This window comes from Odontesthes bonariensis, chromosome 1 (genome assembly GCF_027942865.1).
Source record: "Odontesthes bonariensis isolate fOdoBon6 chromosome 1, fOdoBon6.hap1, whole genome shotgun sequence".
NCBI classification, from domain to species: Eukaryota; Metazoa; Chordata; class Actinopteri; order Atheriniformes; family Atherinopsidae; genus Odontesthes; species Odontesthes bonariensis.
In genome coordinates this window covers 26,162,206-26,183,602 of record NC_134506.1, presented here as the reverse complement: position 1 = coordinate 26,183,602, position 21,397 = coordinate 26,162,206, and the positions used below count along the sequence as shown (strand labels likewise).

General features: G+C 42.2%; 2 protein-coding genes across 2 annotated transcripts; one reads left to right on the top strand and one right to left on the bottom strand.

Annotated features, from left to right (window-relative positions):
• Positions 1–1,568: 1,568 nt before the first annotated feature.
• depdc7a (DEP domain containing 7, paralog a) lies at positions 1,569–10,032 on the top strand. The gene is made up of 9 exons (XM_075462256.1): positions 1,569–1,646; positions 4,454–4,916; positions 6,303–6,433; positions 6,537–6,729; positions 7,802–8,022; positions 8,156–8,298; positions 8,375–8,500; positions 8,758–8,836; positions 8,927–10,032. The coding sequence occupies exons 2-9, from the start codon at positions 4,462–4,464 to the stop codon at positions 9,148–9,150; spliced, it is 1,572 nt and encodes a 523-aa protein (XP_075318371.1). The 5' UTR covers positions 1,569–1,646; positions 4,454–4,461; the 3' UTR covers positions 9,151–10,032.
• A 407-nt stretch (positions 10,033–10,439) lies between these two features.
• Positions 10,440–21,392, bottom strand: cstf3 (cleavage stimulation factor, 3' pre-RNA, subunit 3). The gene is made up of 20 exons (XM_075462243.1): positions 21,170–21,392; positions 20,506–20,610; positions 20,227–20,322; positions 16,013–16,045; positions 15,328–15,425; positions 15,160–15,226; positions 15,034–15,068; positions 14,766–14,892; positions 13,608–13,685; positions 13,342–13,504; positions 13,043–13,152; positions 12,835–12,951; positions 12,533–12,751; positions 12,313–12,415; positions 12,106–12,175; positions 11,815–12,010; positions 11,549–11,699; positions 11,276–11,370; positions 11,123–11,183; positions 10,440–11,033 (listed from the first exon to the last, which is right to left on the bottom strand). Exons 1-20 carry the CDS (start codon positions 21,194–21,196, stop codon positions 10,834–10,836), a joined length of 2,151 nt encoding a protein of 716 aa, XP_075318358.1. The 5' UTR covers positions 21,197–21,392; the 3' UTR covers positions 10,440–10,833.
• Positions 21,393–21,397: the final 5 nt, after the last annotated feature.

Genomic DNA, 21,397 nt, shown 5'->3' with positions numbered 1-21,397 from the left:
AACCCTCTGATTAACACTACTAAATTAAAAGAACCTTCTGCTTTCTTAAACCATTAGACCATGTGTAGTTAAGTCTAGCAGCTTAGCCTATAAGCTAGGGTGGCCTGCCTGCTTTATGTTCCTAAAGGGTAAGAATACCAAGCAAGGGTAGTGATGTCATGACAAAGTCATTGCAGAAGCTATATGTATAAATCAAAGAGAATGAAGATGTAGCAGAGGCAGAGTTAAAGTTCAAAGTATACTGTAGGTCACGGCTCAAAACACTGCAGTTCATCTACATTTCCTGAGTAAAGGTAGACAAGAAAGCTGAGCTTCATGTGGAAAGTCAGTGCATTGGTCCTTTAAAGTTACCACCAAAAAGGAGCAGCTTAACAGGAAGACATTCCTTTCGTGCCTTGTCCAGGATTTCAAACTAATGCATTCATTTTCACTCCTCCATTCAGCTAGTTAGTACTGCACCATTGCAGTCGCGGACCTCTCTCTCGCACAAACTGGTTAATCATTTGTTTTTGATTTATTTTCTGCATGAAAGATGTCAAGAGGACCGTAGTAAAACCGCTCTGCCCCAGTTCAGCCTTCGTAGCAAACTAGTCTTGTGATAATAGGAATCTAGTTTTCAGTCTCCCCTTCAGCGAGCGACCAACTTTGGCTTCACAGTGTCAACTTACTGCTTCTCCATTGTCAGATTACACCTCAGGGAGAGAAGGCACCGTGTTAGTGCCTCAGTTCATGAAATCTCTCCCTGCTACACTGCAACTCCTGTTTGTTTACTCTGTGTGTGTGTGTGTGTGTGTTGGGTTCTGAGACATTCATGTTGGTCAGTAAGACTCTGCCCATACAGACAAACAAGTTGGAGGAGCCCCGGGGCCTCTGTTGACACCTGAGGCACCTGCATTCACGTTTCAGCCCTGTCCTGTGACGTGTTTCATTGTTTTGACTGAAGGACGAAGGACAAGGTTTTTCCAAAACATCCTCACTCTCTTTGTGTCTGTTTTTTTTTTTTTATCAGGTAAAACTCAGTCTATCAACATGGCCTCCTCTTCTGTGGAATCTGACACCAAATAGCCAGTTGTTGGTCTTATCAGACCAGATTTTCTTCCTGTGTAGGTTCAGGGTGTGACTTAGTGAGAGGAAGGTTGTGTAAAGACTTCCTGGATTTTCTAGCTCTTTCTGTAAATCCAAATCTTTATTTCGTGTATAGTTAAAGAGGAATTAGAATATTTAAGAAGATTTGGGTCTTTTCCAATCAGCACTTCATTAATCCAATAAAAAAATAAAAAAAAATGTTCCTGGTATTGTACAATTATTTACTCTAGTGGAGAATGTGAGGTTAGAACAGAAGGGATTTGTCTTACCATTCATCTCCCTTTACCTGTAGTTTCAGCTCAGGAGGAGAAGGGAAAATGAATAAATACGCACGTTGATGCGCCTTTTGTTCAACTTCAAGGAAACTGTAAGAGCTTCATTATCTCGTTGGCGAGGCGGTGATTGGGACATGAATAATGTATGGTATGGGTGGGAGGGGACAGTTTCGGGGTTGACTGAAGTTAGTTGCGTGCGTCACGTTGGGAATTGAAGCGCGAGGACATGGTGTGGAAGACTGTCCTCAGAAAAACTGAAAGAGGTTTTCATGCACCCAACACCAGGTAAAAACGACTTGATCTCTTTTAGCGAATGACAAATGACAAATTTGACGCGTCGTTCAGTTAAACTCGCATTTGGAATTATGTTGTGCTGTCAGAGTTTTTGTTCTGTGATCTGTTGTTCTGTACGCGGCGGTTTAATGCTGTCTACTGCCATTCCCTTTACAAACAAGTGTTGGCGATTGGGAGGCTGTTTGTCATTTCTGACGAATTGATTCATCTCTAAACACGTGTAAAGTAGAAAGAAGAAAAGTGTGTGAGTCTGTGTGGGTGTGTGGGTGGGGGTGGTTCGCTGCGTCCTTTAATAGAGCTTTATTGGTGTTGATTTAATCATCCAGTAATCAGAACTTGTAGTTCAGGGGCAATCGTTTCATGAGAGCAGCTAAACTTTCGGAACAGTTTGACATTTGCTCCGTGCACACTCAGCAGCCGTCTATACAGTGTGTTTGTATCCAAACACAGGTCCGACAGGGTTTGTGGGGCCGCCATGCACTGTGCAGGATGTGTGGATTCAAATTCATACGGGCCAATAACCCATTGAGGTTCACGTCGTGCCCTGTGGCTGGATCAGATAATCTCACTGGTCTAATCTTGTTGGAGGAATGAAGATATCTGCCAAAGGCTATTAACAACCTGCTGTTACGGTCTGTTGATGGTGCCACGCTGCGCTTTCATTACCAAGACGCATATGCTGTTGCATCTTATAAAATTGAAATGCTTGTACATCGAGTTCCACAGTATGAGCAGCAGTAGCTCTGATTTAGAGGTTTTTTTTTTCTTTCTGTGTGCGTGCTCTGTGTGCTCTCTTCTCGCAAGTGGAAGGTTCCCATGTGTCGAGTGCGTTGCTCCCTGTGTGATTATTTACCTCCACTGATGTGTGCAAACACACGATGCACTGTTGTCCTTGGCACAAATGCAGGCCAGTCCCCTCCACAGTCTTCATCTGTTGGGATTTTATTCTTCTTTTTTTTTCTCCTTTTTTTTTAACAAAGAGGAGCAAAGTCACAACAGAGAAGGAACCAGGCGTCAGCTATGCAAACTGGGCTCAGTCTCAACCTGGCGCAATCCACAAGAGGTGACAGAGCACAGCCGGGTTCCCAGGATTGTTCTGACCCACACATGACCTCCCTCATTTTTATTCTTCTTTTTTAACGTTAATGGATATTAATCAGATCCGGATTTATAGTGTGGCTGGTAATCCAGGGATCCCTGATGAGCTTCTCCAGATGGTCTTGCATTAACTCTAAATCAAGGATTTCATTTTGGTACTTCAATGTTTCCTCCAACAATACTCCTAACCACCAACAACATAACAAGCCTTTAATAATCTGTATTTTACACAGAGATTATGTAATAACTGACACGTGCACAGTTTGGACCTCTCACAATGATTTTGAATGATCTTTCCATCTCGAGTGTCTTTCATAATGCCATCATTCATCGGCCAATCATATTTCTCATGCTTCCTTTAATGCATGCAAACTGTTCTTCCTTTAACAGCTGCTGCAGCCCCAGATGTTCTTTCCTACTATGCAAATCCACATCTCAGCACTGTTATTTCCCCCCAGAGGGAGACACAGTTTGACGTAGATGTGTCATTAATCAACAGATCACGATGATCACCTTTCTCTGCTTTCAGGGAGCTGCTGCGTCTTTTCGGGGGTAAACATATGTTTGCCGTTGCACTATTCCTGGACGCTTTTGTCTTCAGGTTTTACAGATGGGTCAGTAATCACATTTGTCAAGTTGCATTATAATAACATGGAGTCTGGCTCCTGCCGTCAGATCCTGATTTATGGCCTCAACAAGCCTCTCAGATCCTCTCCTAACATTTGCTCTACAAGCTCTAAACGCTTCCTGTTGTGAGATGAAAGGCACACTAGCATCCCACTAAGGCCGGCTCTGCTTTATTTCTCCGGCACGGCTCGGTCTCAGTTGTGTTGGAAGACACAAGTCTATTTCCATAAGTAATGACCCAGCAAACACAGAAGAGCAGAGGAGACATGTTGGCAAATTGCGTGAATGAATGTTCAACATGTCGGAACCATCTGCAGATTGGTGAACATGTGTTAAAAGCAATGCGACAGGGAGATATCAGTGTCTCTTGTGAGAGAAGACTCACAATGTGATCATTGTCTCCATTTCCTGGAGCATTTCTGATTGACTGTAGCGGGCTGTGTATTAAAGATTGCTTTGATACGGTTAGAATATAAGGAATGCATTCTGGCCTTTGTTTTTAATATCTTTTCATACCACATGTATTTCATCCTTTAGTGTTACTCATCATGTACATTTTTACATGTATCGCACACGCTGATGCCTCGAGAGAATATGTGGGTCAGTTACTTCACCTATATTGATCCTGGACACCCACACACAGTAACTTTAACACAGATCCTGATTATGTGACATTACACAGAGGACAGGGAGTGTGTGTTGGGTCAGAACATAAAGGAGAAATTTCCGAGAAAGTACTCAAAGAATAGAACAAACAGAAAATGTCAGTTGTGGGGAAACAGACGGATCACAGAGTAGGTGAATGTTTTGGAATGTTGATTAAGTTTGTAAAGAGTGTTTTTTTTCCCAGACAAAGTAATGTTTTTATTTTGTCTGCAATATGATTTTTTATACTTGCATATCCAAACATACTCGGCAATAAAGAAAATCTTGATTCTATGCAGGTTTGTTTACTTCACTTAATAGTTCCCAGAGCTTTTACACTGCTTGTTTCTGTCTGCTTTTCATGGCTGATTTTGGATTGTATCATCTCAATATCTCGGCTTATACCTCCTTTCTCATCCCCCCATCAGAATAAGGCATGGCAGGAAAACCTTTCCGTGCCACCTATATCTGGACCAGCATCATTTCCAACCTGCAGACTCAGGTGGAGGTGAAGTGCCGGCGCCACAACCTGAAATCCTATCACGACTGCTTCCTGGGCTCAGAGGCCGTGGATGTGGTGTTGACACACATCACGCTCAACCGTTTCTTTGGTGATGAGGCAGTGCCTCGCTACAAAGCTGTCCGTCTTTGTCAAGCCCTCATGGACTCAAGGGTGTTTGAGCCTGTGGGTGTCAAAGTATTTGGGAAGGAAAAGAAGAGAGCTACATTTGAGGACAGCAGTTGCAGTTTGTACAGGTTTTTAAGTCCAGCGACGGATTCCTCAGCAGCGCTGACCACCACCAACTCCCACTCTACTAATACCATTGAGAGCGGCTATGACTCACCGAGCGTGAACCGGAACAAGAGCAGCTACGCTTTGTCATGTGAAAGGTACATGTTGAAACATCTTCTGATCTCAGTTTGGATTTGCTTTGCTCTTCCTTTTCCTGACAACCAGAGCTAACCCTAAATCTGGTACGGCTTTGGATTGGGAAATGAAATGAAACCTTTCAGACACAGTCACTTTTTGCCACTGAAAGAAAAGTGATTGAAAAAACAAAAATGATACCTGAAGAAAGATGAAACAGATTCAGTTTACCAAGGTAATAGAAAGGGCCTACAGGGCAGAAGCCCAGAGACTCAGAAAGGTCCCGGTCTCACGCCAGAAAAAGACACAAACTAATTGAGTGAAAAATAAATAATTGCCTAAAATTACCACAAAGAAACAATGGTCATATGGCCAAAGCCGATAGAAAATGAGCATTAAAAAAAGAAAGACATCAACTCACTCGCTGAAAATTTTTTAGAGAATCGAATTCTGTTTTAGAAGATCAATCAACGTGTTTTATGCGATGGTTCAGAGGAGGAGCGAGCTCAAATTCACTAGTTTGCAATAAGTAAGCAATCAGCGGTGACCTTGAGAGGTGGAGCCCAAAAATAAGAGACGGGTACAGCCAACCATGAGGAATCTAAAAGAGAAACGTAATTATCATTTAAAAAGAGGAAAAAAGGTCAGAGAGTAACAGGTGGATGTTTTTAAAATGAAACAGGCAAAACAATGTCATAAAGATTGGGCCTGTTAAAAGGGAAATGTGAAAAAGATGATGTCCTTTTCCATTAGCAGCTGAGTGCATTGTAATTTTGGGCTGGTTGCAGTGGCCTATTGATTGTCTAGTTGGCAATCTCATGGTGATAATGAGTTCAGGCAGTTTCTTAATCCAACAGTGAAATCATTTTGCACTCTACCGCTCTGTAAAAGTACTGCATTTCACACTTTGTTTCTAAAGTGTACATACAGCAAATGAATGCAGTGATAAAGTTACTTTGTTTCAGAGGTAGGTGAGTGGTTTTCTCCTGATTCTGGTCTTTGTGCTAAGCTAACGTTTGTCTTTGATCTATTTTTGATCCGATGTCATTGTGAGAGCTACAGTCTACACGTGAGAGCAGGTCTGGTGGCTTCAATGGGAAATAAAAGATTTTAGAGAAACCATGTGCTCAAACGAGGCTTTTATTAATTGTAGCATGGGCTGAGTCAGGGCTTCACGAGAACAATGTTAACTATTAACCGTTAAACTTCCCAAGAACACTTAAATAATCCTTAGGACTGCTTTGTTGCTGGAAAATAAGCACGTTTTTGAAATATGAAAACTTAACATCCAAAGCAAAACCACATGAGATGGAATCAGGCGCTAGAAACCTTTGTATGTTTCAGTAATACACCTGTGTATTTTTTCCTCAATCATCCACACTGACTGCTGTAATTTTGTGTCTCCTCAGACAGGAGGTGCCAAGCTACTCCACCCACTCCCCTGTAAAAACAGACAAATTACTGGAGGACGTGTTGGGAAACCTCAACCTCAGCTCTACCATCACCCCTCAGATGATCAACCTTGGCCTCTCACAAGAGCGTAGGTGGCATTCTGTCCGATGAGACGTTGGAGCCTGATGCAGAGCAGGCTTGATTTTTGTCGTGCTGTAAACATATACCTTTGTTTCTGTGGCGTTTCACAGGTTTGTATGAAGTGTGGCACCTACAGGCGGTGTCCAGGCTTCTGCAACTCATAGATCTTCCACTGTTGGAGAACTTGTTGGAAAGTGCGGGAGCATCCCGGTCACCGCTGCATGGCACAGACAGTGACCCGGACCTGATGTATTCATCAAACTACCTGGACAGAGAGGTTCTGAAAGCCTTTGGTGAAGCACAGTAGGTCCTTGAAAGCCTTCACAGTCTACCAAATGTTGATTTTCTCAGTAAGATCGGTGTTTCTTGATTGGTCACTTCTAATCCACCGCTTTCTGAAACTCTCGGTTATGCTCTAACAGACATTGAAGATTGAAAATTGAAAATGAATCTCGCCCATGCCAACTCTTGCTTTTGTGATAAATTATTCCACCAGTCGTTTTTCTACTGGCTGGAAATTACATCATCAAGTGACAAAATACAGTGAGACACAGTGTGTTCTGTGTGTTTTTATTCAAACTCTTTCTCTGGGATCAGCTGTAAACGTTGAATTAATAGGGTTACGAATAAGGGAAATATAGAAAAAAAAATTAAAAGGGAACGAGCGAAATAGTTAAAATGTACGTTCAACATATTTATCACGTCTTACCACATTTGTCACTGTTTTGTCACTGATGGCATTTTAAGAAACCTGTTGTTCAAATAAAAACATAATGCAAGTCAAATACGGCACGGGTATGAATTATTTGGGGCTTTTGGCTTTTATAGGTCACGACTTAAGCAGCACATCTGCGTGTATTTCCAAGCTTTTTAGTTAATTGAGAATGAAGTTTTTGTCTGTGTCTAGGTTTCTGGAATTTAAATGATTAGCTGCTACGATTGACCTGAAACACCAGTGGATTGATTGGAGAGTAACTAACAATCCGCACTCAAATATTGTACTTACTATACATGATTACAATGTGGTACTACATAGTTTTTGGTATACTATATTTTTCTTCCAAACTGCAGTTATTGAAAAACTACCGTTAGCACTCCCTGTTAAGACTCGCTATAGTTGAAATACTTAAAGCACATTTTGTAACTACTGCAGTTACTCAACTGAATTCTTAATGCAGGACCTTTTACCAGTGTGATGTCACCCAGTACTTACTGAAAGTCCTCTGTTGGCTGTATTTGAAATCATTATACCTCATTAGACCTCATTAGACCTCTGTCATCGCTTCTCTTTATTTCCTGTTTATACATTCACTTCTCAGATCAAATTAGCAACATGCGTATGTAAAGAAAAAAAACCCTTCCTTCTCTTCCTCAGGGCGAATGAGTGGATGTCAGGGGCGGTGGACTGTCTTGAGTTTTTGCCGGATGAACTGGTGGTGGAGGTCAGTCGAGGTTTGGCTGGTTGTGCAGACGACCTGCTGCAGTGTAAGAGGCTGCTCTATCAGGTCTTGGTTAAGCATTACAGACACTCGCAACAGCCGCCTCTGCTCAACAACCATGTTTTCGATATCCATTCTGGCATCTCGGAACTGCTCGGTGAGAAGACGGGCTTTTGGATTTTTCTTGCACACACGCTTAAATATAGTGATAAATGTAAATCAGATCCAAGGCTTCTTGGAGCTTTTCTGTCTCTGCCTTTTTTCCCTCAAACTTGGTGGTTTATTTTCAGTGAATGGGAAGCTGGAGCAAGCTCTGGAGGCGCTTCAGCTGAGCTTGAAGCTGCAGGACTCGCGCAGCAGAGAGGAGCTATGCAAGCTGCTGAGATTCATGGCCATTGCAGCCAAACCACAGGAGGTGAAACTGCACAAAGAGGTCAGCTTTGCCATGCTTCATGTGCGATTGGTGTGCTTTTGTTTAATCATTACTAACCCCTAAGTGCTCCTTCTAGATCGAGAACAGAATGGCGGTGAAAAGGTCCTTCTCGAGTGCAATTGTCTACAGCAGAAGGCTCCCAAAAGGAAAAGTGGACTTGTTGGTTCTGTTCATGATGGATAATCACTCTGATCTCTTCAAAGTGAGTGTTCCTAGATCGTCTCGTTGCCAGCGTGTCAGGTCTTGTAGAAGGGACATGATAATCAAAATGCCTGCAAAAAAAAAAAAGTCATTACTCAAGAGGATATGTGAAATTAGCATGATAGTTTGGGTTAAACAGGCCCAAACTAAGACACCATGATCATTCGGTTTACTCTATTTTCATTTTATGATAGTACTGGATCTTGAAGTCACGATAAATAGAAAGTTTACCTCTTAATTTGCTCTTTCTTCTGCCAGATTCCTGCCTCGTTGCACAAGATGGTCAGCGACAGAATATTGAATATTGTGAACGGGAAAGATCCAGATGTCATCACAGGTTTGAAGAATATTTGTATTGCACAGTCTTTTGTTTAGCTGCAGCGTGTCTAAATCTCAAGTTTTTTCTCCATCTCTCTCTCTGCTGCAGGATCAACGTACTGCGCAAGAGTGGGTGCGAATGACTGCTCTGAAAACGCAAAGAAAACCACCAAAGAAGAGCTTTTGTCCTTGCTGAGGACCGTCCACGAGAACCCTAAACTCTCCACCAAAGAGAAGAGACGACTGCTGGGACAGTTTTATAAAGGTCACCCGGAGATTTTTGTGCAGTACTTTGGAGATAGGTTATCCAGTATCAACACGTTGCTACGGTGATATTTATTAGTTTTAAGGTCGTCATGTAGTACAACGGCAAAACAGGAAGATATCAGAAAAAAAAAGCTAATCTTATGCAGATGATGTGAGGATGTGAGCAATAATGTGACTTTTTTAATTGTAAAATCTCTCAAAAAGATATAATATTTAAGGATTTATTTACTGTTAAATTACTGTTCGGTGCAGGACACTAACATAAAATGTAGCCATGTTTGAAGAGAATTGTACTTCCTTGAGAGTTCTCACTCTGCACTGAAGCTCGAGGGCATAATACATCTGCAGCCAGCAAAGGCAAATCTGCAGATTGCTCGTTAGTGGATATGTTTCTCGTGCTAGCGATGAAAACGTGTCGCCAGGCTTCTCATGTACACTGTATTGCGCTGAGAAACTGTCAAAAATAGAAAGTCAGCAGTAGGAGGCATTCGTGAGAATCAGCCCTCTGGGTTTTTTTTTTGATTGTTGTGGGAAAAAAATACAGAAACCTTTTTTTTTTTTTTAAACTGAGAAGCTTAGCTGCGTTTTAGTGGCATCTTCAAATTTCTATTCGTCTTGAGTGAATTGCTTCCATCTCTGCAGGTTGAAAAACTACAAACAGCTTGTTTGTATTTCATGATCAGACTATTCTGGAATTGTAACATTCATGCATGTACTTGTTCGGCGTGTGGCACAAACCTCCCATTCTGATGCAAAAGACTAAAGGCATCTGGCATGTCAGGTCATTTTCTGTGTCCATTCCCAGGTGACTTTCACACTTTTTGTCTGTTCTGAACAGATTTAGTCGCCTCCTTTTGAGCAGATTGGCATAACAGACAAACCTAATGTTGTTTTATGGAGCTCATGTTTCATTAAACTAATAAAAACTTGTGAATGTGACAGAAGACAGTTGTGTGGGTGACCGGAATTGTTTTTTCACCTTTTTTTTTTTTGGTGTTGTTCTCCGTTTTCAAAGAGCTTGGGGAAACCCCCGAAATCTTACTGTGCTTTGACTGCTCTCCAGCTGTCATCAGTTACTTGAAACAACCAAGACACTGAAAGAGGGTCGACAAGTGACCAAGAGCCGCCATTTTTCCATTCACAAGTTATGCATTACAAACACCCAAATTGCATGACATTAAGCATGTAAAACCCTCCTTTGTCCCGGAGTGAATGTGACTCCAGGATCAACTGCGCCCTCTGCTGGTCAATTTAAGGCCTACAAAGGTTTGGCTTTCAGAAGAGACAGTAACAGCAAAGTACGGCATCCGTAATATTTTAAAGTCAAATAAAAAGGCAAATGTAGTTCTTTTCCACTTTTATTGAAAGGAACTGTGTTTCCTCCAGTTATCTAAAAAAAAAAAAAAAAAAAAAAAAAAGCTTACTTCCACTGTGTCACCCTTTGAACAAAACAAGGCCAAAACTGAGCTGTGTCCCCAAAATTCACGGTTGAATTAAAAAATTGTTTTTTTTACAGTATATTGGTCAGTCTTTAAAAATAAAAACTGCTGACAAAACAAAAGCCACAGAAACACATCAGGTGTGCATACTGTATGCGTGTGTGTGGGTGGGTGTGTGTGTGTCTGCTTGTGGTTTGACATAGATCAGCGGATGTTTTAATCTGTCATGTCGACAAATACATTTATCCCATATGACCACCTGTTAAGAATACATTCTCGAAGGGTTCGCTGTGTGTGTTGTTTTTTTTTTTTATCGAATCCTCTTCTGTTGGCGTGCGCGGTAGATGTCGTGTATGGGTGGAGCCACAGCTCCCTTGTCATCCTCCTCATCCGAGTCTGCATTAGGCCTCTTGAGTGACTTGGCAACGGCGTGGTTCTCCATGGATCCGTTGCCCTCGCCTCCTGCGTCGGGCTGTCTGCCAGTGATCAGCTCTATAGCAGCATCAACAGCTACAAAAAGATAACGGACATTTCCATTTCAGTGTTGCCACGATAACATAAAAGATACCGCAATGGTGAACGCTCTCAAATGAACTTACTCTCAGGAAGTGTGCATCTCCTGAAAGTCTCCATGAGATCATCCACTTGAACAAAAGGACCCTGCAACAAGAAACAACCACGGCTGTTTATGTCTTTTTATTCGCTGCCAGTAAATATGAGCTTGATAGCGTTAAGCTGCTGCTTTTACTCACAGTGAAACACGTAGGCGGAGGGAGCAGCTTCATAAGGACAACAGCAGCTGGGGGAACTGGGAACACTCCACCAGGGACAGGGTGTAAACCTGGAGCTGTTGCGAGAAACACGAGAGGCTGCGTCAAGGATGACTCATTTTATGCATGAGGACTATCTGGAGAAAGCAGTGGGAAGGACAACAGCCGCACGCTTGCAAAAGAACAGACCAACATACACAGAGTAATCTTGCATGAGAGGTTTCACGGGTTTTACGGCAGCGAAGGATTACGTACGGGCAAGGTGACGTGGCTGGAAGGGAATCATCTGATTGGTGTCGGGTTTGGGGTACTCGGGTTTGCGATCCACTTCGTCCTTTAGTGTCGGAGCAGAGGGTGCAACCACAGTCTCTGGGAGCATTGCTGCCAGTTTGGCACGAGACACATCCTACAAACAGGACAGCAGATACAGGTCCAAATGTCACCTCGTGTCAACAGAAACACGTCCGATCAGCTGAACTGCTTTGGTGTTTGCGAAATCTAAAGAGGGGGGAAAATACAACCTTGTATCCAAGGGCCTTGAGTTCACTGGAAGAGCAGGGATACAGGTCCATGAACTTGTATCTATCTACGAGCAAGGCCGTTTCTTTGCCCTCGTATTCGTCTTTGAAGGCGGTGAAGCGCCGGCGCTCTACTTTCAGAATACTGGCCAGGTCTCCTATGTTGCTCTCAAAGGCCAGGAACCGAGCCCAGATCTCGCTAAGGAACAAGAGTCACGTGAAAGTTAATGAACGTCAGACACTTTGGCATTACGACACGTGCACACACACACACTCACAAATGTTTGACATTACCCCGACTTCTCTGGCGATAAGCTTCCTGAGGTGAGGACACGTTCAAACAAAACCCTGGTGTTGTTATCCTCTGATGGAGAGAAATGACACACAAAAGAAAAACAGGGTGACATGCTATATGGAATCCCATTTTAAAAGCAGTCATGTGTGGTTTCAAAAAGAAATCGATAGAAATTTTAGCCGACACGAAACGCTTTGGTTACCTACCATTAAGGTGTGAGAGGTAATCAATGTACGCAAGAATGTACTCTGGAATGTCACCATATTTCTTCAAACCAAGCTCGAAAATCTTAAAGGCCACCGATTTATCCTGTCAAGATTAAGAAAAGAGGAAGAGATTCATTCAGGTCATGTGGAGCAGTGTGTGTGTGTGTTCAGATCTATTTCAGCAGCTCCACAGTACACGCAGAAAATGTGGGCCCCTTACTTTGCTGCAGTAATATTCCATCAGTGCTGCAGACACGTACACATGGTGACGTGTGCGCGCATCCTCTCGTGCCTTTTTGAAGATGATGCGACCTGATTTGATGCCCTCTGCCCTCCTGGCAAACTTCATGTATTGGATGTAGACCAGCGTGGGGTCAATGTCATCGATGGCCAGCAGCTTGTTGTAGATGCTGTGGACTTTCTCGTACTTCATGCGACTCTGAGGGGCAGCAAAAGAAATGTGCTGAGTGGACCCGATGCGTCCCGTGTTAGTTTGTGCGAAACATGTCACTGGACACTCACTTCTTCGTAGTCTGCAAACGCAAAGTAGAGAAGCATGTTCTTCTTTAGGAGAGTCCCGATGGCACGTTCGTAGATGTTGGCTGCCTCGTCGCTGAACAGCTTTGAATTATTCATGTCCTGAGGAAACATTTGCAAAACATCACGGTGCTGTCGGACAGAAGGATCGACACCTCTGAAAAACCTGCCGCCAAAACGATTGGCATCTCACCCCCTTCTCTGCCAGCAGCTTGCTGGACTGCTCGAGGTACTGTGCTGCCTCGTACCAGATGTCAGGGTGGTGGCCCAACACCAGCAGGCACTGCTCATAGGCAAACATCACTGAAACACAGAAGGCAACGCAAACGAGCGTTAAAAAAAAAACTGCCTTCATCACATAAAAACGCCAACCTACGCCCCCTTGTGGCTGCATTAGAATGGGCGAAAGATATTCACACAACGATATGCACACTACACACTCATCTTCTGTATGAAGACAAAAAAAAACTGCAGTTGGCCACAAACAGTTACCTCTCTTTGTGATGAGGGTCTGGTCTTCTGTGCGCAGAGGGTTGCTTTTTTCCCACTGGATGTACTTCTTCCACATTTCCACCTGCTGAGCCTCCTGAGGGGAGTTCTGGGGGGGCACTGAAGGCGCGTTTCGGTCGAGCCCCTTCATTACCGTCTCATACTCCTGCATTATGCAAGCCAGGCACACACCTGCGTTAGCTTACAGGGACAGCATGTCGGCACGAGGATTCCAAACCGTTTGGTGCATACCCGTTTGGATGCCTCACCTTTGCCACTCTTCTCGCGTTCATGTAGTCTCGACTCCGATCCTCGATCATCTTTTTAGCCAAGTGCACGTTGATTCCCTGTGCGTGGAATAAATAAGCCGGTTCCAAGTCAGCACTACCACAGTTAAACAATCGAAAAACTCTTGAGTGAGCAGAGACCCAGTGGTGGTTGGGGAATTTTTGCGAACCCTTTGGAATCTCTCTAAATTATGCATGATTATCCTAAAGATGTTCCAAAAGCAGATTTTTAAAAAATTAAAAAATAAATAAATACATCTACTATATTATGTATTTTAGTGATTAAGGAAAATCATTCAAAGTTACAATTCTGTGGGAGGCAAGTATGTGAATCTTGGCTTTCGGTAACTGGTGCGACCCTCCTCAGCAGCAATACGAGCCCAGACCATCATCCCACTATCATTGTGTTTCACAGACGGAATGAAGTTTTTTTTGTGTGTGTGTATGTGTATATATATATATCTATATATATATATGTATGTATGTATGTACACCAAGTGATTTCCTTTCCCTTAATATGGAACTTCTCATTCAAATAGAGGAGCGTTAGTACCTTCTCATTTGCCCACTAAACATTTTCCCAACACTCTTGAGTCTTCTGGTTCATCCCCACAACTTCTGGTGAAACTCGTGTGACGGGCAGCGATGTTCATTTTGGAGCGCAGTGGTTTCTTCTAAGCCGCCTTTGGCATGTTGTCGGCACTCAGTCTCTTCCACTGGCACAACATGTATTTGAACGTCGATCAGGGTCCAAACTCTAGAGATGGTTTGGACCCTTTGCCAATCAGGATGAACATCAATATGTCTTTTTCTAAGGACCTCTAAGGACTTTTGGTTGTGCCATAATACATATAAATATACTGTATATATATCTGTAAAGACAGCCTGCTCACTACTGTCATTCCATTGATTGAGAAAAAACAAAAACAAAAACAGACTAATTTCATCCTCCATTTAAGTGTCGGTACTGAAAGTTCACATACTTGTCACTCACACATGAAACACTGAATCATTTACCTCAATAAATAAGCAATATTATTATTAAAAGGTTTTCTTAATCTACTTTTTAGACTGATGTAACCCCCCGTTTGCAGGTAGTATAAGAAAGGAAAAGACTAGGTTTAGGTACGAGTCACTTGCCTCCTCATATTTGCTATAATCTCTCCAGAGCTGTTCAATGTTGATCATGGGGTTCACACAGCCCCTCTGGTACACTCGCCGAACAGCGGTGATTCGCTGGTTCTCTGCGTATGAGCCCACAGCCTCACTAATTAAAACGCAAAACAACAATGTCAAGATTTTTAGGAGATGCGAATGCAGTGCATACTGAGTCTTGGTAAAATGACAAGAGACAGAAAAAAAAATTAAATTGAATTAAATAAAAAAATTAAAAACACCAAACACTTACACTCCTTTGAGGAAATTGATGTAGTCCACCCAAATCTGACAGAATAAATGAAAGGTTAGGGGACAATCATTGAGAGAAAGTCGGGTCTATATGTCGTGCTGAAGAGGCAAATGAAATTCTGTGTACCTGATAAGACATGATCTCCATGCCAATCTTATCAAGTGCAAAGTCATACGCCTGGGCCATCTTTTCTCTGGGAATAAGGAAGTTTACATGTGATGAAAAAAACGTGCAATCTTACGCCAGGACAGTCTATCACCACGCTTGAGCCCACAACACGGCATGTCTTCTTACTTGTAGCTGGGAAGCTTCCCTTTGGTCTCTCGGACGTATGAGAGGTAGCATTTCCACAAGTCGATGTGCAAAACTTTCATTAGGCATCTCTGAAACAACTGAGGGGGCAACAGGGTGTTACAAAAAAAAAAAAAAAAACCCTCAGAAACAATCTGTAAACTCCATACATTCTACACCTGTATTTATCAAGCATGCACGCATCCCCATGTGTGTGTGTAAGATAACTAAATGCACTTGGTAGTGTACTTTTTTTTAAATGTATTATATTGCAGTCCCTTATTCAAGTTCAGGTGGAGTGCAGCTTTTACACAGCAGAACTGTGCGGCGCACTTATGTTTGGTCAAATCTGAACTCGGTAGACATTTTAAGATGCAGATTTTATTTCAAATCACACAGAGAGGAAACAACACACCAGTGCAGTTTACAGAGCAACAGGACTTGATTAGAAAAGAAAAACAGATGCCTTAAAAGTCACAAATTAACTTACATGACTTTGTTAAGCACATTAAAGGCAAAATATGTGTAAAGCAATGGCTAGAAGTGGAAATCAGTACAATTAACGTCCAAGGGCCCTTCATTCCCAGGAATCATTTAGCACCCGACAAGCTTGGTTAGCTAGTCAAACACAACTGTCAGGTTTTCCTTTAACACGTTCAGGATGTTCATGAACACCTCAGACACTTACCTTTTCTACCTTGTCATAGTTTTTAGCCTTGATCTGCAAAAGGAGAGTGTAAATACAACGTTAATGCCAGCGCTTCCTGAACTTTGGAGGTGTGCAGGTAACATGCCGTCATGCAAACGTGACCACTCAAACACACACACACGCACCTTCAGGATCAACAGAGTGAAATTCACACAAGAATGACAAATTACTTTTTTAGAAACGGGTTTATTTTTCTTGGAATTTGCACCAAACGAAAACCCAGAGTGGAGAAAAAAATACAAATAAAAAAATGGGATCGTTCATTTCAAGACAAAAGAACTGAAAACAGACGGTAAATGTCTTGGGGTTGGAATTAAAAACAAAAATCTTCATTTTTCAGCCTCCTGGGAAACGCCGCTGCTCCCCTTAACCGTCTTACGGCCTACTGTCGAGGAGTCCCACAGTAAAGACAGAGGAGGCGATTTTTTTGTTTTTTTCCCGTCACCAAATGAGCCAGAACTAAACTATTTCACTGTTCGTAACTGTAAAGCACAAAGTGTTTCAGAGATCCAGAAAAGACAGAGATGCTCTGTAAAAAAAGACTATTCAGCTGCAGTATTAATAAGTTATTACAGTGAAATTATTAGCAGAGATTAATTAAACGGAACCCGTGACTGCAACACAAAGCAAGGACACCAAACTCTCCCGTTTCTCTCTGCTCCTTTCTTTCACATCAACTACACGCTGCTTCTTTAAATCCCCTTAAAGGTACATGCGTCTACATAGAGATGTGTAACAAATGTGTCACAACTGTTTAGTCGAGCAATTTCAGAGCGCTTAAGGTTAAGGCAATGAAAGAAATGTTCCAAGAAATATTTGTAGCATTGAGTCATTTAAAGTGCACACAGCTGCTTGGTCGTAAGAGTAGGTCGCCTAAAAAAAAGCAAAACAAAACCCAAACTACAAGCCTTTAAAAACGCCAAGCATCAGCAAATCTAGTGTGGAGCTTCATACGAAAGACACTTCCAGCCGATAAATGATGCCGTTGCCATGCATGAAAAACATAATACTAAGACTCTATGAGTCTTAAATTGAGTTAATAAATGCAAATGTTTAAAGAGGAAAACATGACTTAATATATTTCAAACGATCCCAATCATACACAACGGACAATCTGCAGCGATTTTACGGGGATAAGTCTGCTGAGGCCATGAATGGCCTTTTTCTATTCTTCCCCTGTAGTGAAACAGGCTGAGTGCCAGTTTCACTTAAAAGGAGAGTCCTTTGGAAACGAATTCCAACCTGACAGAAGGGGGGGGTTTCATGAATCTTTAAGAACACTGTCAAGTTACAATCAAGCAAGTTAGAGGCAAAAACAGCAGCCAAACATCTTACTCCTCATAAGGCAAATGTGCAACTTCTTTATTTGTGAAAAGGAAAAAACGGTAAGAGTTTTTTTTGGGGTCCAAATCCATATTTTTTTTCAATTATCACAATTATGTTTAACTTCTTAAAGCTAGATTCTGCGTTTCAATTTCCCTACATGCACCGTGCAGCAACGGCTAACGTGGTGAAGCAAAAAAAAGAAGTGAAGTAACTATGAAAACGCATCTGTGAAAAGACCGACTCCACAGCTTTTGATTACCCGGATTTGGTACGAGTGACGTACCGCAACCGTACAATGTTGGGCTCTCTGCGTGGGGGAAGAGAAGAAAAAAAAAAGTATGTTTCTTGGTCTTTGTGTGTGGTCTATACGGAAAAGACTTAACAAGGAAACGGGGTGGGAGGGGGGGGCTGTGCACTGAAATGCTCCTCTTACATTCAGCCTGATAAAAACTTCTGTTCTCTTACTACACAGACAAATATAAACCCAGCGTGTGCCGGATTATTCACTAGAGGGCACACATCATCCACCTCGGCATTTTTAATTTATGCACTGGATGAAGTAGCCCCGACTGAGGTGTTAAAAACGCCTTGAGAGCGAGTGGCGGACAAGACTTCAGTTTGTCCGGTGTGCAGATTTTGCAAATGAGGCCTCTGCTCTGCGGAGGCGCCGGAGAACAGGCCTCCTTCACAAAGACACATTACGGTCTTCCGTGCACCCGTAAAAAGGTGAATGGAGTCTGATGTCAGTTTTTGTTCTCTTAACAGTTTGGGATTTAAGGGGGGAAAAATAAAATCTAAACAAATGTCTTAGTCTGCATGTGGTTCTCATTAAGGGAAAAAGGAAAAAAAAGATAATTAAATAAATAAAGCACTCATACACATACTTACCATGGGGGAGTGTCTTTATACTACCAATTTCAAGTGGTTTGAATGTTTCGTCAACACATGCCTCTGATGGTAAAACACTAGGCTTACGCTCTGTAAAAGGAACTCGCCTGATTAGAGGCCAGTTTCCACTGCCGGCATGTAATTTGGGTCGACTGAAACCTCTGTGAAAACAGCCAGAAATTAACAGTGCTTTTGGAATATTACATCATAAATAATATTTGAAGTTTGATGTGGCTAATTAACACTTTGCATTGTTATATATTCTAAACACAACGAGTCTAAAAACAACTAAAAAGGTTTCAAAGATACTTTTAGGGGCTTTTGACTCTTTATACATTAATATGAGAACCACAGTGAGCTTTATCAATCTTATGTGCTTAAGTATTTAAAAATTAAAATAAAAGAGAGACTCTGGGCTGTGACTTTATTTCTTCTACCCAATCCCTTTTCATGAGTAGTTTTTCTAACCCCCTATACACCCCACCCATACATAAAAATGACTTGCCATTCAAACTACCCCCCCGTCCTCCCTTTCTTGGCATTTAAGTGTGGTACGCATCCAAGTTCCATCATTATGACAATTTCCTTGTCTATCAAATAAAGCACTAGTGATGTTAGGGTGCGTTTGCCCTCAAAACATCCCTCCCTTTTATCCGCTGCATATTCTTACCATGTGCTTACTTTTACTCGTCACTAAGAAATGATAGTAAATGTGATTTGTTTTTGGATTTTATTTTTTGTGAGCTACTCGCAATTTGTTAGAGAGGGTGTTGTAAGTGAGAAGTTTGACATTAATGCTCAACAATTAGGGGAAATGGCTAAGGACCACTCGTGAGAAGCCCAACTTGAAGAGAGACAGGTGTTGGTCTTCTGATTATGTGGATGAAAGCCACAGGTAAATATGTAACGAAAAAAAAAAAAAAAAAAAAAAAGAGGGGGTGGGCGGGGAAGGGGGAGGCCCTTTGGGAGAGAAACTCCACAACAACAAACCACAACAACCTCTAGTTAAAACTACAGTCAATTCACGACATAGAGGTCATATTTCCTAAAGTACGCAGTGGCAATTTTTTTTTTTTTAAGGGAAAAGTGCTAAAATGAAATGCTTTGACATTCCTCTGTAAACTTTGACAAACAGCATGTTTAAAGCCAGCTGCAGCGGTCGTCTGCAGGGGTGTTGTCAGGCATTGAAAAGGCCCTTCAGGGTAGTACAAATGATCAGGTGCGGGGGGAGGGGGGCAAATTGAACCATCCAGTCAAAAGCTGGTTGCAAACGTGCAAAGCCTGTAGATGGCAGCAAGGCAACGGGTCGTGTATTCAGGAGCGGGGAGAAACGTCTCAAGGAAAGAATGGGCCACACAATCAAGACTTTTCTTTATATATATATATATATATATTAAAAAATAATAATAATAATAAATATTACCCAAAAGAAATGACACAGGAGGCAATAAATTGACACGACAAGTGAATAAAAGGCTAATGCACTCCAATACTATTAAAATTGTTTTAATACTGTTGCAGACCAGACATGCAACAAATGCACTTTACCCCATTTAGAGATGGCGCAGATAATATATATACTTTTTAATCCTGGGAACATAAGGATTTATGTGAAAAAAAGAAATTGGTCAAGCTGGTTCCCCCCCCCACGGTGTTTAAAGGCACAATTCTTTACAAACCTTGCTAGAGCCACACAAATTGATTGGAATCATTCTTCAATGTTCAATCCAGGTCCACCATCAATTAAGTTATCCTCCAGCAGGTATAAAATAGCAACAGGTTTCTTGTTGCCGTTGCTTGCAAGTTAACAGTGGGCTGTTTACAGGTCAGGGCTGAAGCCTCCAACCGAGAAAGCAAGAACTGTGACTTTAAACGTTCATTGAAGTAAGAGACATTTTTTGGTTGTGTGAAATTCACATTGTTGATCATGTTAGAATAAGTCCCAGCCAAGCACACTGAAGAAAAGAGAAATTATTAACCTCTGCTTCTATGAATAGTTTCCAGAATCTGCCAGAACTCGGGAACTGCGAGACAAGTCGCTCATACGTCTTCCTTGCTTTATCTATGGGTTGGTTCTAGAGGAGGAGAATGCATTTACATTCCACACTGGGTAACATGGCTATAAAGAGGCAGTCCTGTTAGATAAAACTTTGCAGTTTGGCATTTTCCCAATTTATAACCCACAACCCCCCGCCCACCACCACCACCCTCATTCCCAGTTTTCTTAACCCCAGGAATACAACTCTGTGTCACTAAACCTGTGCTTCTCGAATCAGAATGCTCCATGCGTCAAGGTCAAATGGGTTTTCTTCCAACTTCTTCTCTGCCTTCTTCACCTTCTCCGGAATATACTCTGCCGCTGCCTGCAAGACAATACAAAGGCACATGCAGTATGGTTAGGGTACTGGCAGGGAAAGGAAAGGGCCAGTCTGTACATGAGGATGGCCATAACATTCACTAGCTGGCCTCAGTTGGCGGTTAACGGTCCCGCCGTAAAAAGAAGGAACGACTCGAATATAAATCGATACATTTGTTTTCAAGCGGAAAACGGTTTTTCCACTAGCTAGCTAAGTCTTTATTTGGCGCCACAAAGCAGGAGCCAACACGGTACAGTAAACAGCTCCGACAGGCTCGCAGCTTTCCCAAGTCAATATCGCCATAATGTGCACATGATCTAAAGTTAGCTTAAAGTATAACAGCTAGTTAGTTAACAGCTAGCTTTGCTTTGGAACGAAGTCACAGCTGAGTCAATATGGCGTATGATGCTAAGACTACAAACACAAACCACACACCGTCTGCATAACTTACAAAGGTTCAAGAGCAATGCATACACTACTACAGGGTCTACAGTCTAAAAGCCTGGAAGATAACACAGAAGCTAAACCAAGCTAGCAAGTCCCCGGTAGAACTGCATGTAGCTACCTGGTCGGCTGCTCCCTCTGTCGACATGGCTGTACGAGAATCTACGGTAATGATGAGCTATCGGTTGGATTAACAGTCGCGTAATAACGTGATCAATTTTTTTTTTCCCAAATAAAACCACTAAGTAATCGGCATAGTTTTTTAAGGGTCGATCACGTTGCCCTCGAGCAACTATTAGCTCAACGGCTCGCCTCGCCGATGTCTAAAATGGCGATAATTCTGTGTTCC

Excerpts from the sequence above, each read along its gene's own strand:
- depdc7a (XM_075462256.1), top strand. The coding sequence starts at position 4,462 with ATGGCAGGAAAACCTTTCCGTGCCACCTATATCTGGACCAGCATCATT. Across the intron at positions 4,917-6,302 it reads TACGCTTTGTCATGTGAAAG|ACAGGAGGTGCCAAGCTACT; the intron begins GTACATGTTGAA and ends GTGTCTCCTCAG. Across the intron at positions 8,023-8,155 it reads TGGCATCTCGGAACTGCTCG|TGAATGGGAAGCTGGAGCAA; the intron begins GTGAGAAGACGG and ends GTTTATTTTCAG.
- cstf3 (XM_075462243.1), bottom strand. The coding sequence starts at position 21,196 with ATGTCGACAGAGGGAGCAGCCGACCAG. Across the intron at positions 16,046-20,226 it reads AACTATTCATAGAAGCAGAG|ATCAAGGCTAAAAACTATGA; the intron begins GTTAATAATTTC and ends CTCCTTTTGCAG. Across the intron at positions 15,227-15,327 it reads GGGAAGCTTCCCAGCTACAA|AGAAAAGATGGCCCAGGCGT; the intron begins GTAAGAAGACAT and ends CCTTATTCCCAG.